Source organism: Oncorhynchus masou, chromosome 13, assembly GCF_036934945.1.
Source record: "Oncorhynchus masou masou isolate Uvic2021 chromosome 13, UVic_Omas_1.1, whole genome shotgun sequence".
Taxonomy (NCBI): Eukaryota; Metazoa; Chordata; class Actinopteri; order Salmoniformes; family Salmonidae; genus Oncorhynchus; species Oncorhynchus masou.
Window position 1 is genome coordinate 22222981 of NC_088224.1, and position 17881 is coordinate 22240861.

General features: G+C 45.4%; 2 protein-coding genes across 2 annotated transcripts; one reads left to right on the forward strand and one right to left on the reverse strand.

The window, feature by feature from the left end:
- Window positions 1-1557: 1557 nt before the first annotated feature.
- LOC135551902 (stathmin-2-like) lies at window positions 1558-11567 on the forward strand. The gene is made up of 5 exons (XM_064983181.1): window positions 1558-1782; window positions 7166-7261; window positions 7513-7691; window positions 9278-9469; window positions 9744-11567. Exons 1-5 carry the CDS (start codon window positions 1764-1766, stop codon window positions 9801-9803), a joined length of 546 nt encoding a protein of 181 aa, XP_064839253.1. The 5' UTR covers window positions 1558-1763; the 3' UTR covers window positions 9804-11567.
- A 1580-nt stretch (window positions 11568-13147) lies between these two features.
- Window positions 13148-16793, reverse strand: LOC135551904 (hairy/enhancer-of-split related with YRPW motif protein 1-like). Its single transcript, XM_064983182.1, has 5 exons — window positions 16578-16793; window positions 16288-16363; window positions 16082-16165; window positions 15769-15850; window positions 13148-15394 (listed from the first exon to the last, which is right to left on the reverse strand). Exons 1-5 carry the CDS (start codon window positions 16661-16663, stop codon window positions 14646-14648), a joined length of 1077 nt encoding a protein of 358 aa, XP_064839254.1. The 5' UTR covers window positions 16664-16793; the 3' UTR covers window positions 13148-14645.
- Window positions 16794-17881: the final 1088 nt, after the last annotated feature.

Sequence of the window (17881 nt, forward strand, 5' to 3'; positions counted from 1 at the left end):
CATTCTCACATAAGTGTTCCTTTTGTCCAGGTGGGAAAAGGCAGTGTGGAGTGCAATAGAGATTGCATCATCTGTGGATCTGTTTGGGCGGTTTACAAATTGGAGTGGGTCTAGGGTTTCTGGGATAATGGTGTTGATGTGAGCCATTACCAGCCTTTGAAAGCACTTCATGGCTACGGACGTGAGTGCTACGGGTCTGTAGTCATTTATGTAGGTTGCCTTTGTGTTCTTGGGCACAGGGACTATGGTGGTCTGCTTGAAACATGTTGGTAATACAGACTCAATCAGGGACAGGTTGAAAATGTCAGTGAAGAAACCTGCCAGTTGGTCAGCACAAGCCAGGAGTACACGTCCTGGTAATCCGTCTGACCCCGCAGCCTTGTGTATGTTGACCTGTTTAAAGGTCTTACTCACGTCAGCTACGGAGAGTGTGATCACACAGTCGTCCGGAACAGCTGATGCTCTCATGTATGCCTCAGTGTTGCTTGCCTCGAAGCGAGCATAGAAGTGATTTCGCTCGTCTGGTAGGATCGTATCACTGGGCAGCTCTCGGCTGTGCTTCCTTTTGTAATCTGTAATAGTTTGCAAGCCCTGCCACATCCGATGAGCGTCGGAGCCGGTGTATCTCAGACTGTTGGTGATCCATCTGTTTAGCTTTTTGTGTTTCGTGTGATTGATATGGATATGTACAGTGTAACATATGTACAGTGTAATTGATATGTGCAGTGTAATTTATATGGATATGTACAGTGTAATTGTTGTTTATTGATGTGTTCATGGTCAAGAGATCATGGTCTCAGCATGACTCCCTGCTTAAATAAAGGTTTAAAATTAAATTTAAAACACTTGAATAGCAGAAAAAGTCACATGAATTTCACATGTGAAATTAACGTAATCACATACTAAAAAAAGAGCATATCCATTTATTATAAAGTTTGCTTTTGTTTTCCTAATTCATAGCCCACTCTGGTTGATGGCTGAAGTGAAGGTCTTGTTCAGTATTTAACCCAACCCCTATGAATCATTACAGGTCTCAATTCTGGATAGGATACTTTATCATGCAATCACAAAGGCATAGGAAGAAGACGTGTTACCATGAAGCAGAAGGCCATTTAGCCACTACACTTATAGCCTAGATATAATTTTATTCCAATAAATACGCTAGGGAGTGGCATTAAAACATCAATGTCAAAATTTCACAGATCGGCCTATGTGTTACCTTGTAATTATGTCACACACGAAACATTAGGCCTATACATTGTGGTCAAGTTACGTTTCATTTACCTTCAACGTCTATTTCCATTAAGTTAAGCTATTAGTAGGCTGCCTCGCTCTGATACCGTTTCAGCACCATGGACAAGAGCCATTAGGACCGGTTCCATCTCTGATAATACTTTAATTTACGGGCGGCACCATTAGAGAAAACAAAGAGGGATAACAGCCACCCGTCACCTTTCATAGGGGCAACTTGAGCTATCCTACACACAGGAACATTAGAGGAAAAAGCGACCGTCTCTTGCCTATGAAAATGCGCGTCAGGGGACCGCGGTAGCCAATCTGCTTGAGCACGTATAGACGCTTGTAATTCACCAGCCCCCTTGCTGTCTCGCGCAGTGCTCTCTTTCCCCACGCAGCAGTGTTCTTGCTGACTCAGTGCCTTGCTCGCTTTTTTCGCCAAGCACCGATCAGTAACTGCGACGCACGCTCCCTCCAGTAGCCTATAGCCCACTTCAGCAGCACCAACGCCGCACAAACCGACAGACATGGCTAAAACAGCAATTGGTAAGCTAACGATGTACCGTTATTTATCTGTGTTTTGGGGACGAGTTGACAGTCACAGAGCGTTGGGTGGTGATTCTGCATGAAGCTGGAAGGATGCTGTGTGAGCATGCAGCGGCGACACCCTTGGCACAAAAGACTGCCAAGCATTTATTAAAGGGAGCGGTCAAAGTCTGTCGCACGTCAACAAATATTGTAGTTTTAAACTTGTAAATGGACGCAATCATGTTGCTTGTGTTTACAATTGAACCTGAACTGTACGCATTTGTTTTTTCTTTCATTCTATATCAACAGGGTCGGTTAATAATAGTGGGCTACAGTGTAGGATTAAGTAGCCCAATAACATTTTATTATAGGGATATTCAATATCCCTTTTTACATTGTGCGTAAAGCGAATACATAGCCTAGGTTGAAGAAATCCTATGGACACATTTGCTGTAGATTATTCGAGCAGGATAGACGCTCTTGTGGATGCTGGCTGCCGCACCTGCCGCTGTAGACCAACACATGCTCATACAACAGCATAATGCAGAACGACCGCACCCAACATCACGGTCTCTCTCTCTCTCCTCACCAGCCCAGAGCAGAATTAGGCTAAACCTTTACGCATATTATTATTGGGACTAGGCTACTATTTATTATAATCGTATGCTCAATCAAGTTGAATGATGAGAGGAATGCATGAGAAGAAATGAATCTCCAGCCGCACACTTTACATCTGAGCTAAAGCTATCAGGTGAAGAATTACGACTTGCAATGAAAATGAATGGTCGTTTGCTGAATTAGATTTTTTTTTCTCTCGAATCTATATGGATACTAATCATATGGTCAGATGTATTCCTAGTGGCCGATGATTGCCCTGTCATTCAATGTATGATCTAAACATGTCTATTTGGTTATATGGAGGAATGGATGGAAGTGAAATGTGTCATCATATTCCGGGAATTTCATGCCTGGTCTTGATATCATTTTAATGCATGGCTAGGCCTGATTTGCTTACAGCCAGTCATGATAAATGTTTTAAGATATTTGGGAGTATAAATAGTATAGACCTATCCAAGATTGTCTAATGCTTGATGGAGCACTTTCATGCGGATTTAGGGCCCTTTTGAGTGAGTTGAGACCCGTCTCTATGGCGACGACGGTCAAGGGACTACTTGTATTCCGGATGACTAGGTCGGTGATGGATGGGTGGATGAGGGTGCAGACAGAGAGCAATACATTTAACTGTGTCGTTATGTCTCGGCTGGCCGCATAGCTGTTAGTTATGTTTTTTGATATTTTTTAAATTTTATTATTGAGATGCAGACAGATACTGGGTGAGTGGGATGGGCCAGACACCCGGGGCACATGATCGTCATAGACGTCGTCAGTGGGCGCAAGGGCAGCCAGGGCCGTAGGCCGGATCAGTTGAGGTTAGGTTATGTACCATACTGTCAATGACAGTGATTGTAATAGAACTAGAAATGTGTCCTTGCTGTTTATAGAATATTCAATGAGAATATGTTGCCTACAGCCTTGGATCAACGCATTTTTAGCAGACAGACAGGCAGAAAGGCAGGCAGACAGACAGGATATTTGACAGTTGTGGGTGGCATACACAGCATCCTCCCAATGGCATTTAGTGTTAGGCCTATTAAATGACAAGCCAAAATTCAAATGTATGCTCTCTGCCCACTTGGCTACTGATTTGGCTAGGGACATCAAAAATGCTTACGTTAACGTACATTAAGATCCTTGTTCATTTATAATATATACAGTGCCTACTGTGTGACCTCTCAGATAAGCCCATGAGTTAGGTGTGGCTATCAGATATCTATTCCCCATTCTTTGTGTTAAGGGGCCAAAGCTTTCTGGGACAATGGCGCCCCCCAGAGGTCATAGCCTCCAGGGTGTCACTGAGTGCATCCCTGAACCATTCTGCCTGAGTCACTCCTGTGAGTCTTGTTGCCATAGAGCTGTATTAATCACTTCCCAAGACCTATCAACAGTTGTAGAATAAAATGTATACGGGTTAAGCAAAAGCTGAAATCAAATATCTCAGCCAGAGAGGGGAGGCTATCATCAGCGATGTCTCTCAGATAAAATAATAATTGTATCCTAATCAAATCAAATCACATTTTATTAGCCATATGCGCCGAATACAGTGAAATTCTTACTTACGAGCCCCTAACCAACAATGCAGTTTTAAAAAATACAGATAAGAATAAGAAATATAAGTAACAAGTAATTAAAGAGCAGCAGCGGTGTAAAGGAGGGGGAAGGGGCAATGCAAATAGTCTGGATATCCACTTGATTAGGTGTTCAGGAGTCTTTATGGCTTGTAGGCAGAAGCTGTTCAGAAGCCTCTTGGACCTAGACTTGGCTCTCCGGTACCGCTTGCTGTGCGGTAGCAGAGTGAACAGTCTATGACTAGGGTGGCTGTAGTCTTTGACAATTTTCAGGGCCTTCTTCTGACACCGCCTGGTATAGAGGTCCTGGATGGCAGGAAGCTACCATCTGTAATGCCTTGTGGTCGGAGGCCGAGCAGTTGCCATACCAGGCAGTGATGCAACTGTAGACTGTAGAACTGCAGCTGTAGAACCTTTTGAGGATATGAGGACCAATGACAATATGATATGAGGACCAATGACAAATCTTTTCAGTCTCCTGAGGGAGAATAAGTTTTGTCGTGCCCTCTTCACGACTGTCTTGGTGTGCTTGGACCTAGATGACATTAGGTCTAGATGACATTAGGTCTAGATGACATTAGGTCTGAATGACATTACACTAAATAGGGAACATGACTCCTTGGGTGTGGTTATAAAAAAGTGTTTAGGCTCAGGCTTATTGGTCTGTTGTTTGCATTTCAGTGTTCAACAATGCATACTAATGTCTGAAACCTCCCTCGCTGATAATATCCTCCATCTACCATCCCACTCAATAGCCCATTTCCACTGTAGTTCTCCATTAATGCTGTAATTACACAACTGATTATATTGTCGTCTAGAGGCCAGGTTGTAAACTAAATGATGAGCTTTATCACACACACACACACACACACACACACACACACACACACACACACACACACACACACACACACACACACACACACACACACACACACACACACACACACACACACTCAGTCAGTCAGTCCAGTCCAGTCCAGTCCAGTCCAGTCCAGCTTTAGCTTATTGGGCCCTCGAGACCTGTAAGGCCCCAGTATTGGGTTAGGTAGGAGGGATGCTTACGGACAGAACAGGACAGGGTTGGGGTGGAGGGATGGGCAGAACAGGACAGTATTGGGTTAGGTAGGAGGGATGCTTACGGACAGAACAGGACTGGGTTGGGGTGGAGGGATGGGCAGAACAGGACAGTATTGGGTTGGGGTGGAGGGATGGGCAGAACAGGACAGTATTGGGTTGGGGTGGAGGGATGGGCAGAACAGGACCGTATTGGGTTAGGTAGGAGGGATGGGCAGAACAGGACAGTATTGGGTTGGGGTGTAGGGATGGGCAGAACAGGACAGTATTGGGTTGGGTGGAGGGATGGGCAGAACAGGACAGTATTGGGTTGGGTGGAGGGATGGGCAGAACAGGACAGTATTGGGTTGGGTGGAGGGATGGGCAGAACATGACAGTATTGGGTTGGGGTGTAGGGATGGGCAGAACAGGACAGTATTGGGTTGGGGTGGAGGGATGGGCAGAGCACGACAGTATTGGGTTGGGGTGTAGGGATGGGCAGAACAGGACAGTATTGGGTTGGGTGGAGGGATGGGCAGAACAGGACAGTATTGGGTTGGGTGGAGGGATGGGCAGAACAGGACAGTATTGGGTTGGGTGGAGGGATGGGCAGAACAGTACAGTATTGGGTTGGGGTGTAGGGATGGGCAGAACAGAATAGTATTGGGTTAGGTAGGAGGGATGGGCAGAACAGGACAGTATTGGGTTGGGTTAGGGATGGGCAGAACAGGACCGTATTGGGTTAGGTAGGAGGGATGGGCAGAACAGGACAGTATTGGGTTGGGGTGGAGGGATGGGCAGAACAGGACAGTATTGGGTTGGGGTGGAGTGGGCAGAGCACGACAGTATTGGGTTAGGTGGAGGGATGGGCAGAACAGTACAGTATTGGGTTGGGGTGTAGGGATGGGCAGAACAGAATAGTATTGGGTTGGGTGGAGGGATGGGCAGAACAGGACAGTATTGGGTTGGGTGGAGGGATGGGCAGAACAGTACAGTAGAACAGGACAGTATTGGGCTGTGGTGGAGGGACGGGCAGAACAGGACAGCACCAGTGCAAGAGGAGGAAGAAGAAGAGAAGAGGGGGAGGAATAGGGGGTAGGTTATTGATGATCTGTGGTCTCATGCTGATGGATTACAACAGGAAACGTAACAACTGGCTCTGTTTCCGTGGTGAGGAGGAGATCTCCATGGGGATAAGAGAAGATGTTCAGTGTAGATCTTGCGGTAGAAATGAGAAAATCATTTTCCAGGGAAATCAGTCAGTGATCGATGTAGTAATTTTCAGCCCTGCAGCCCACAGTGTGTGGTGGATGATAGATCATAGAGGCTTGGGTGCTGTTTGGCACATTGAGGTGCCCGGTTGGACTCTGACTGTGCCTCCAATACACACTGTACTGACCACTACAGCACAGCAGTCAGGAGGACGAGAGCCAGAGTGTTTGCTGCAGTATGATACAGTAGTTTCACATCTTTGCTGGCTGCCTCATGGGGATGCTACAGTAGGTTCTAGTCCCAATTTGGGTGCCAAAGCTCAGGAACTTTGTAGCCTGTTATCCTAAAGTTATCCTAAAGTGAAATAATATTGAAATAGAGCAATACAGTTTGGATTCCAGGCTAGGATATTTTGGCAACATCAGCCATAATCATTCAGCCTCTAGGTGCTACCACTGCTGTTAAATTACTGTTGGATGTTACCAGTGCTAGCTACAGACAAGGAGGGTAGCTTGCCAGCTAGCTAAGTATATCAATTATATGCTGAAATGAGATGCATAGCTAATGATGAATGGAGAATGAATGCTGTGGGGAGGTGATCAACCGTTCAGACCATATGAGGACACAGCAGACACCATCTCACGCTAGTATGCACACACACAAACATACACACACACAGCCATCCCACTTCCCTTCAGTCTGCACAAACAAAAGCTCCACAAAATGGGGCTTAGAAACCTCAGGCTGATTCATCTCACTAGTCCGCCTTTGATTATCATGTTTTTCTTTTCTATTTAAGGATTTGCTGAATATTTATTTTCCTAAACATCTAAAGATGGCGTTGCCATGTGGGATGATAATTTATGAGGAGGAGAAAGTGGGTTAACGATGTGTGTGTGTTTGCGCGCATGTGTGTGTGTGTGCGTGTGTGTGTGTGTTCCCCACAGCCTACAAAGAGAAGATGAAGGAGATTTCTGTCCTATCTCTCCTCTGCTCCTGCCTGTACCCTGAGGCACGCAAGAACCTGATGGGAGAGTTCCAAGGTATGCAGAAGAGTCACCTGACTTTTTTAGTGTTTCAAATCACTTTCCACTTCCTGTAAAGGCAACAAAGAGGCAATTTTTTGTGTAAGTGAAAGTTTGATATTAACACTACTAAGGCAGCATTTTGAGTTTCCTTCTGTGGTTTTCCTCCATCTGCCCCCCCTCTACCAAACACACACACACACACACACACACACACACACACACACACACACACACACACACACACACATACACTTCTCACCTTGCAGTAGCAGGCATGGAGGTGAAGCCCATCAACAAGCGTGCCTCTGGCCAGGCCTTCGAGGTGATCCTGAAGCCCCCCTCCCCGATGTCGGACGCAGCCCACTGTGTCACCACGCCCCCTAAGAGGGAGGTCTCTCTGGAGGACATCCAGAAGAAGCTGGAGGCCGCTGAGGACCGGAGGAGAGTGAGTCTATCAGTTTACCTTAGCATAAGACGACAACTTAATTCCAAAACTGAATCACACTGAATCACGCTAGTAAATTACAGTTGGGACAAACTTTGTCCTAGCTTACTTGTCTTAGCCAATACCTTAGCTTGTCTTAGCCTATACCTCAGCTTGTCTTAGACTATACCTTAGCTTGTCTTAGCCTATACCTTAGCTTGTCTTAGCCTATACCTTAGCCTGTCTTAGCCTATACCTTAGCTTGTCTTAGCCTATACCTTAGCCTGTCTTAGCCTATTCCTTAGCTTGTCTTAGCCTATACCTTAGTCTGTCTTAGCCTATACCTTAGCCTGTCTTAGCCTATACCTTAGCTTGTCTTGGCCTATTCCTTAGGTTGTCTTAGCCTATACCTTAGCTTGTCTTAGCCTATTCCTTAGCTTGTCTTAGCCTATACCTTAGCTTGTCTTAGCCTATTCCTTAGCTTGTCTTAGCCTATTCCTTAGGTTGTCTTAGCCTATACCTTAGTCTGTCTTAGCCTATACCTTAGCCTGTCTTAGCCTATACCTTAGCTTGTCTTAGCCTATTCCTTAGCTTATCTTAGCCTATACCTTAGTCTGTCTTAGCCTATACCTTAGCCTGTCTTAGCCTATACCTTAGCTTGTCTTAGCCTATTCCTTAGCTTGTCTTAGCCTATACCTTAGTCTGTCTTAGCCTATACCTTAGCCTGTCTTAGCCTATACCTTAGTCTGTCTTAGCCTATACCTTAGCCTGTCTTAGCCTATACCGTCGCTTGTCTTAGCCTATTCCTTAGCTTGTCTTAGCCTATACCTTAGCTTGTCTTAGCCTATTCCTTAGCTTGTCTTAGCCTATACCGTAGCCTGTCTTAGCCTATACCTTAGCTTGTCTTAGCCTATACCTTAGCTTGTCTTAGCCTATTCCTTAGCTTGTCTTAGCCTATACCTTAGCCTGTCTTAGCCTATACCTTAGCTTGTCTTAGCCTATACCTTAGCTTATCTTAGCCTATACCTTAGTCTGTCTTAGCCTATACCTTAGCCTGTCTTAGCCTATACCTTAGCTTGTCTTAGCATATTCCTTAGCTTGTCTTAGCCTATACCTTAGTCTGTCTTAGCCTATACCTTAGCCTGTCTTAGCCTATACCTTAGCTTGTCTTAGCCTATACCTTAGCTTGTCTTGGCCTATTCCTTAGGTTGTCTTAGCCTATACCTTAGCTTGTCTTAGCCTATTCCTTAGCTTGTCTTAGCCTATACCTTAGTTTGTCTTAGCCTATTCCTTAGCTTGTCTTAGCCTATACCTTAGCCTGTCTTAGCCTATACCTTTGCTTGGCTAAGACTTGGACTCCTACACTTACTTTATTATTACTAAGCAATGAGTACCTTCATCAGGCAAAGGAACAATAATAAAACTAACTCTTCCCCTCTTCTTCCAACCTTGTGTCTTGGCCTCCACCTGCATTCTATTCTGTTCTATTCTACTTTATTCTATTCTATTTGGATTCCTTATTCTATTCTACTTCATATTATTCTACTCTTTTCTACACTACTGTACCCTACTCTACTTTACTCTACTCTATCACGTCCCCTCCTCAGTCCCAGGAGGCCCAGGTTCTCAGGGCCCTTTCAGAGAAGCGGGAGCACGAAAGGGACGTGCTGCTCAAGGCCATGGAGGAGAACAGCAACTTCAGCAAGATGGCAGAGGAGAAGCTTACCATGAAGATGGAGCAGATCAAGGAGAACCGCCAGGCCTACCTAGCCTCCATCATGGAGCGCCTGCAGGAGAAGGTGAGAGGAGAGCTTGGTGGGAAAAATTGCAGGTGGAGACAGCAAGACCAGGTGAATGGAAGGGGTGGACAAGATAGAAGGGTACGATGTGATAGGTAGGGGCTGGTGGCATCATTCAAGGATGGAACACTGGCAATTGTAGTTAAACATGTCAGCTGAAAGGGGGAGGACAGTAAGTTGACAGACTTGAATCAGAGAGTCTCAGGGCAGGGTCAGTATTAAGAGGTTTCTGGTATGTCCAACATGGCAGCATCTCTCTCTGTGTTGTCCTCAGGAGAGGCATGCCCAGGTGGTGCGCAGGAACAAAGAGCTGAGGGAAGAGCTGACAGCGTGAGCAGATGAGGGGCGCCACCGACCATCATACCCCCCTACAGCCACCCTTCCCCCCGACAGCCCCCCCCCCAGATCCCCCTACTACTACAGCCCCCACAGCATAAGACAACCCCCCTCCCTTGAGGGAGGAGGATGACCAACCCACCCACCGCCAGCCCACACCAACAGCATTAGCAAATGGGGGGGATCACAAACAAATATGAAAATGTCTCCACTCCTCCCTATAAAAGAATGTGTTTGCTCATTTTCAAATGATGAAAAAGAAAGAAAAAGCGAAGCCAACCAAGTGAAAGTGGGTATTGTTTTTTGTAAATACTTCCTTTTTTGTTATATACAGTATGATAATACAGCTAAAGTATTGCAGTTTGCGATTGGATCATTTTCTCTATCTATGGATGTACTTTGTTGTTTAGTTTTTCTCGGAACAAAAAAAACGTTTGCAGTTTCTCTTGTACTATCAGGCTTCTGTGATGTTGTGAGTTTGCTAGCTAGCTGACGTGTGTTTGAGGTGGTTATTTTCTGACCGTGTCTGTGTCTGTGTCTGTGTCTGTGTCGGTCAGTCAGTCAGTATGGGGATGATTAGAATGCAGGCTTCACATTGACTCCTGGAAGAGAGACTAGCTAGACTTCAGGAGACTTATTATAGCATTTATGAGCCGATTTTTCTCCTGTCTGTCTGTCTGATCCCCCACTCTCTTACATACAGTTGTACATTCACACACACACATGCACGCACACACACACACATACTCTCAAACACACTTACATACACACACACATTTTGAGAAATTTGGCAAACATGACACGTCGCTCAAGAGGAGCTTGCTAAATTCTGTCAGTTGGGCATTGCAGAGGTCACATGACATCCCTGGCTCATACCATGATGTCACAGAGGGGTGTTATGATCCTTCCTGGTTCCCAAGACCCCCTGCGTCCCCTGTCAATCACTCTCTCAGCATGTATGTACCATCTTAGACATGTAGATAATGTAATCGTGCCTTAGAATGCTACAAACTCATATAGCGGCTAACATAGAGGCAATGGTAGATCCATAAGTTACATCCATGTCCTACAAGCTTATTGTCCCTCTCATTTCTTTCACGTCGTACCAGAGAGGAACCGAAGCCAAATGCTACTAGGAAGGTTTCACACTATATATGGAGAATCGTAGAATAACTCTCGCACTATGGAGAATGAATCATTGTACCTTCTTCTTAGTATTTAAACAGCTTTTAACTGGGTACAGCAGACTATAGCATACGAAGGGCATAAACAGCTAAAGTGGGCAACATGTAAGCCAATCAACACATAACAGCTAGATGATGTTAGATGTGTTAACATGACAAAGGAAGACAGTGGCCATCTGCAAAGGGTGCATGCAAGTGTATACAGGTCGTGTGTGTGTATGTATGTGTGTGTGTGTGTGTGTGTGTGTGTGTGTGTGTGTGTGTGTGTGTGTGTGTGTGTGTGTGTGTGTGTGTGTGTGTGTGTGTGTGTGTGTGTGTGTGTGTGTGTGTGTGTGTGTGTGTGTGTGTGTGTTTCAGGAGGGGTGGGTGGATTGTGTGTGATGGGGAGCACAGGGAGCACAGCCAGGAAGTTGGAGCTGTATATCTGACCATCGGTCACATACTGATGACATCACAGCGTCCTGTCCATGGTGATGAATCTGCCTGCCTCTCTCTCTTCCTGTTTGTGTGTTTCCCCCCTCCGCATATATCTTTGTGAGCAACCTGTGGTTAATAAAGGTTTGGGGTTCTGTGAATGATATTGGCTGTGTGTGTGCTTATTCTATTTCTGATCTATTGTCTTTTTAGCTTGGAAGAAGACAAAAATCATTCAAATTGTTTTTGAGCATGTCCAATTACAAATGCAGATTAATCTGTCACATTAATCTTTGTATGTATTATTGTATTATTTCTATAATATAACTATATTTATTACTCAGTCTCTGAATGAGCCTGAATATGGACATGGCCAAGGAAAGTAAGTGATCATCATCCACAGTTGTAGAATCGCATATGACCAGCAGGTGGTGACAAAAGATTGCAATTAGCAGTGTTGTAACACCTTGACCCTTCACTATGAAGTAAATCCAGAATTGCCTGTAGGATTTACATGAGACAATACTAGACTCTGTAGTGTAGACTCTTCCCCCATAGTTACTGATGAGAATCACCTTACGAGTCTGGCAAACAAACGACAGGAGGAACGATAATGAGGATGGATGGAGACAGAGGGAGAGAAAGAAGGAGGGAAAGGGTGTGGGAGAGATACAGGAGAGGAGCATATTTTGGCAGAGCATTGATGAAAGGAGGAGGAGGATGGATGGAGACCGAGTGAAAGAGAGAGGGATAGGAGGGTGGGTGAGACAGAGGAGGATGATTTGGCAGAGAGTTGATGAAAGGCGGAGGAGGAGGAGGAGGAGGCTCTGTTTTATCACTCCTCTGACGGGCGTCCCAGCAGCAGCAACAACAGTAACTTGGGGGAGCGTGGGAGCCAAGCACACCGGGAGGAGAGTGGGCTGCAACCATAGCTCTGGGACAAAGCAGCACTGTGCTCTCTCTTCTCTCTCCCTCCTACCTCTCCCCTCTATCCCACACTGCTCTCTTTCCCTCTCTATTCCCTCTCTTTCTCTCTCCCCTCTCTCCCACACCCCTATGTCTATCACACTCTCTCTTTCCCACTCTTTCTTTCTCTCTCTTTTCCCACTTTCCCACACTGCCCTTTCTCTCCCTCTCCTCTCCCTCTCTTCCCTCTCTGCCTCCCACACTACCCTCTGTTTCCCCTCTCTCTCCTCTAGCCTCCGCTCTCCTTTCCTCCCTCTCTCCCTCCTCCCTCTCTTCCCACGCGGTAGGGCCAGCCAAGCTGCCATTGTCCAGGACATCCCCTCGTTGTTAATCGCTTCCTGTACACACAGAGAGGCAATCAAGAGACCCAGAGGCTGTGGCTGAGACCGGGTATCGACTGTCTCACAGCACAGCAGAGAGCAGCGTAGGGACAGATAGGGACATGGACAGACAGGGACTGGAGCAGGAACTATTACCACTGTTACCTATGGAGAGCAGTGTGGAGTCAAAGTCGATATTACTACTGTTAATCACAACGATATCTTCCTTTATCTAAACAGACTTCGGAAATGTTGGATAATGTTGGTGAAAGATTGATCTAACAATTAAAATAAATAAGAAGAGAATGTCAACAGTTCCAGGCAGTCATATTAACCAAAGATGGATATAAATAGGGAGGGTTGAGTTTTGAATATCAGAAATCGTTATTAAAATGTGTCTTTCTCCACACGATCTCAATCACACCATAGTTTGGGACACCGAAGGAGCAAACAATGGATTTCATTTTCTCATAGCTTTTTATTGCAGATAAGTCACACAGATAGATAAGTGAAGGACGGAATAGAGTACCTCACATGCCATCCCAGCACTCTCTCTTTACATACATCCCATCTCTAGTGTACATGTATACACACAGTATATCATTATTAGAAAGCTGAGAAATCAGATTTATCAGCGCTTTTTTATACAAAACACTTATGACAAAATCACTTTTGAGGTTTGGTAAAAATACACATCTTACAAGAGGGGATGCTATTACTGTCACAGACTCGCCATAGAATCCACAGAGATATGGTCGGAAACAATCTAGAATTGGACCGTATAGGGGATATATGTAGTCTAGATATCTCTGAGCAATGACTATATAGAGGTACAGGGATACTGCAGTGTGTTTGAGTGATTGTTCCTATTGGCATCTATGTTTGAAAATGATATCATGATAATTTGCCTATTAATTCATTAAAAAATATATGTTTTAATTGAGAAGAGTGTCATGCCTCCACCACTTTTTATGGATCATATAATATAATTGAATGCAAAGGAGTGTAAAGAATTTTTGTTGCAAGTCTCAGACCAACTAGTATTGTAATTCTTTGAAAAAGCATTGCATTTTTTAATTACACTGATTCCAATTGGTTCCATACATCTCAATAGCTGCCTGCTCAGCTCGCTATGACAGTATGTTGTTTAATGTTAAACAATTGTACAGCTACCACTTTTTGCAAATCTGCTAACAATCAGAAATATAGGGCATTGTAACCTCTGTAGACATTAATGTCTAAGGACATTAACTCTTTGTTGTCCTCACCCTTGACTCATGACTGTAAATACATTACTTCAGAGAGATTTTGCTGCAATAGAAACTCACACAGAGAATGCAAATCAAACGAATGGAAAACAAGAGGGTTCCGGATAAATTCTAACAGTCAAACAAACACCTGGTTTTAGTTCTTCCAGTCAATAAAATGTCATAAAAAGGGCACCACCAACACCTCCCTCTCCATGCCTCTCTCCCTCTCTCTCGCTCACTCTCTCTCTCTCTGGGAGATACAAGTACAGTCCAGGGCTCAATGGGAAAACAAAGGGGACAATTTCGCTGAGAACTTGATGGGTGACTGATTGACAGCCTGACCATCTGTGGAATTTTCCCCTTACAGGCTGAACACACTATGGGAGGAGAAGCAAAGCCCATTAACAGACAACACATAGATAACTCAATATTGTTAATTAAACAATCACTTTGTTTGCTCTCTTATAATTGTTTCCCTCTTTCGTCAACATCATAGAAAAACGCAATTCCTAGGAAAATAAAAAATGGTATTCCTATAGCTATCTCCTTTATAGAATGTTGATATGGTATGATAGAAAAACAACATCTTCTAGGCCATGGAAAGGTCCAGCTCAGCTGGTGAGTTCAGTTCAGTTCGTAGTGATGGCGCACTCACTAGCCATCTACTTGGTCAGTTTAGTCAGTGTGGAGGGGGGTTAAAGATTGTTCAGAAAGCCCCTATCTCCATGCCCCAGGGCCGGTAAGGCTGCTTCCCCAGGCTGGCTTGGCTGGAGGGGGTGTGGACGGGGGGGCTGAGGGTGCCGGGGGACAGCAGGGGAAAGGCACTGAAGGGGAAGGGGAACGCCGATAGGGTGGAGAGGGAGGACAGGGAGAGGGGAGGGGAGAGCTTGGAGGCTGCAGCGGTGGCTGTGGAGGTCACGGTGAGGTTCAGCCCTGGGGGGAGGGGGGCAGCACTGGGGGGGACACGGAGAGGACCCCCCTGGGCGTGACTGTGCTCAGAGAGGAGGGTGGCACCGCTAAGCCTGCTGGGAGCATGGCCATGGGGCGAGGAGCGAGGCTCTCTCTCTATCGGCGAGGAGGAGGAAGAAGAGGATGAAGAAGAAGTAGAAGAGGAGGATGACGGAGAGCTGTTGGAGCCGCTGCGTGGTAACGGTAATGTCGCCCCCTGCTGGTGTTGATGGTGCTGCTGCTGGAGGAGGAGGTGGTGGGCCAGGTGGGCGGAGGGGGGAGACCCAAAGGCCGAGCCCCATGCCAGGTGGCCCAGTCCAGACACAGAGACGGAGTGGGCCTCTCTCTGGGAGGCATAGCTGTTCAGGTGGGAGACCAGGCGGATCTGCAGGGGGTCAGTGCTGTCCAGGCCTTCCATAATGCTCAGGTAGCGGACCGTCTCAGCCAGACATTCCCTGAAGCCCAGACCCCGGTAGTCCGAGGCCAGGGCATGGGCATCAAAGTAACCTGGAAGGGAGAGGGGAGAAGCAGGGTTAATTAAGTGTTTTCAGACAAAACCACCAAACAAGTAGAGCAGAAATAAAGGAAGTCTACTGAAGTCTACTAATAACAATGAGTGTGACAATCCAGGAAGTTAGTTAAAGTTAGCAAAGAAACTAAAGCAGGTGTCTTGTGCTATGCCTGCCGGACATATTAAAATATTTAATGAGATGCACATAGCTTGAGTTTACAGAACAACTCAGTGAAGAGAAAGATATTATACAAATCAATAACTTTATAGTCAATCAATATTATGTCAGTTAAAAAATATTGTTTCCTTTCATGATACAATAATTATTTGATTATGGTAATTTATTGTAGTACAAATGACTCCACCACACCTTTTCCTCCAGCAGCATGAAGCATCTTCAGATGATCCACGGTCATCTGCAGAATCTCTGCTTTCTCCAGTTTAGCTGAACCCTGAAGGATTTCGGGACAGAAGACACATTCATTAAACCAATAAAAAGGTATTGAATATCGTTTAAATCATTAAAGATATATACTGGAAATTATTATTCGTTATTTTCTTAAAACACGTGGAAGGTTTATAAACTTTAACTGTTCTCTACCAGTTCAAAGCACGTTGACGTATCCTGTCAAACTTTTTGATAGGGTGATTGTTTTACGCATGACACAGCGATCAGATTTTACCTGCTTCTCGAACGCGCTAGGGACCAGTCTGCGCAGCTCGGTGAGGCTGTTGTTGATTCTGTCACGGCGACGTTTTTCAATGATCTGTAGGAGAGATGAGCAATTAGAACATTCAGTCACTGAAAAAAATAGAGAATTTAGTTGGTGTAAAAACGTGCGTATTACGCACTTTTACGCACGACCATTCTAACAAGAAATGTACTCACTCCTCGACGGCGCTTCCTCGCATTCACTTGAGTTTTTGTTGCGGGAGACATCGGCCCAAGGGGAGAACTCATGTTCCTGAAAGAACAACACATTCAATTATTGTATTAATGTGCGTTAGTAACGCACATCCGGCCTCGGAAATGACCAAATTGCAAAATATATTTTAACATTTTTGCACGTCTTTTCTTATAAACAATATCAAAGCAATACAGGAGTAAGACCCTTGAAACGTAGGTTCGGAACATATAATAATAATTGAATAAAACGAAAATATTGGACACAATCTTACCCATTTTCATCTGCACTCTCCTTCTCAACCTCAATGTTCTCGTCCAGCTCGCTGTCCGAGGAGCTAAAATCGTGATTCCTTTTCATTTTTATCCGCTGTTGGGTTTCCTTCGTTCAGAGTACAATACAGTATGGTCCAAGTCTTTCAATTCTCCGACTCTCTGTGCGTCTATCAGCTATGCGTCGAGCTCATCCGTTTGAAGGACCAAGCTTTCCCACGGTATCATTTCTACATCACTGCCAGCCAGAAGGGGCTTGGCATTGCACCTTAACTAGCCAATTATAAGTCAGCTATGGTTTGAGTGACAGCACAGTTGCAAGGGAACTCTACGGCCTAAACACGCCCCACTCCTTTGAATGATTTTGACAGGGGTCCAATAGACTTTCGGTCCGTGACTGTCAACCCCCCTCCCCTCCCGAGTACTGTGGCTGTCTGTCCCGGTTGTGAGGAGTGGCTGGCCTGCTGTCACCACGCGCTTGCCGTGGGAAAGTTTCTTAGCCCAACGCTGATAACCAATCAGGGGCGACGGCAGTCTCCGGCGTTTGAAATGAATGGGGCAATTGGTCGGGGCGACGGGCGGTCTAGAGGCGAGCGTGTGAACCTGTAATCCAATACTAACTCATCTAAAGGACAGCCAGTGTTCAAGAGGAAACTATGAAGTCTAATCTTACCCATAGCGGACATGATGCACGGTAAAGATGCTTTAGGGACTGGAGAGGATGAGGACTTTGCCACACAAAAGGCATAATGCAATTAAAGGAGGCCAGCTTCTCCAGTGTGTCATCACCACACCACACCCTCTCTGGGTCCCAATAATGGCCACACTCCCAAATCATTTGACAGACATTGTTGTGTGTGTTTGTATATCCCCTCTCCTCATGTGACAAGCAGATTAAGCTCTTGCTGATCCTTTTGACCTGTTTTCATGAGTCATACACACACAAACACACACACACACACACACACACACACACACACACACACACACACACACACACACACACACACACACACACACACACACACACACACACACACACGTGGTCACATGTTTTTTGCTGGTCTTGGCTGTCTCTCAAAATGACAGCCTGCCATGTTCCCCCACCTCCTGCCACTGTGACCTGATCATACGCTGGCTGGCTGCCCTATAAAGATTCTGATAAGAGGAAGAAACGTGAGAGGACCATACAGTACATCAGCAGTGTTTGCCCCTGACCCTTGTCCATATAATCTTACTCATTATGATCTGAAAGGCAAAACTGATCCTAGATCAGAAATCCTACTCTGAGACAGTCTATGAATCC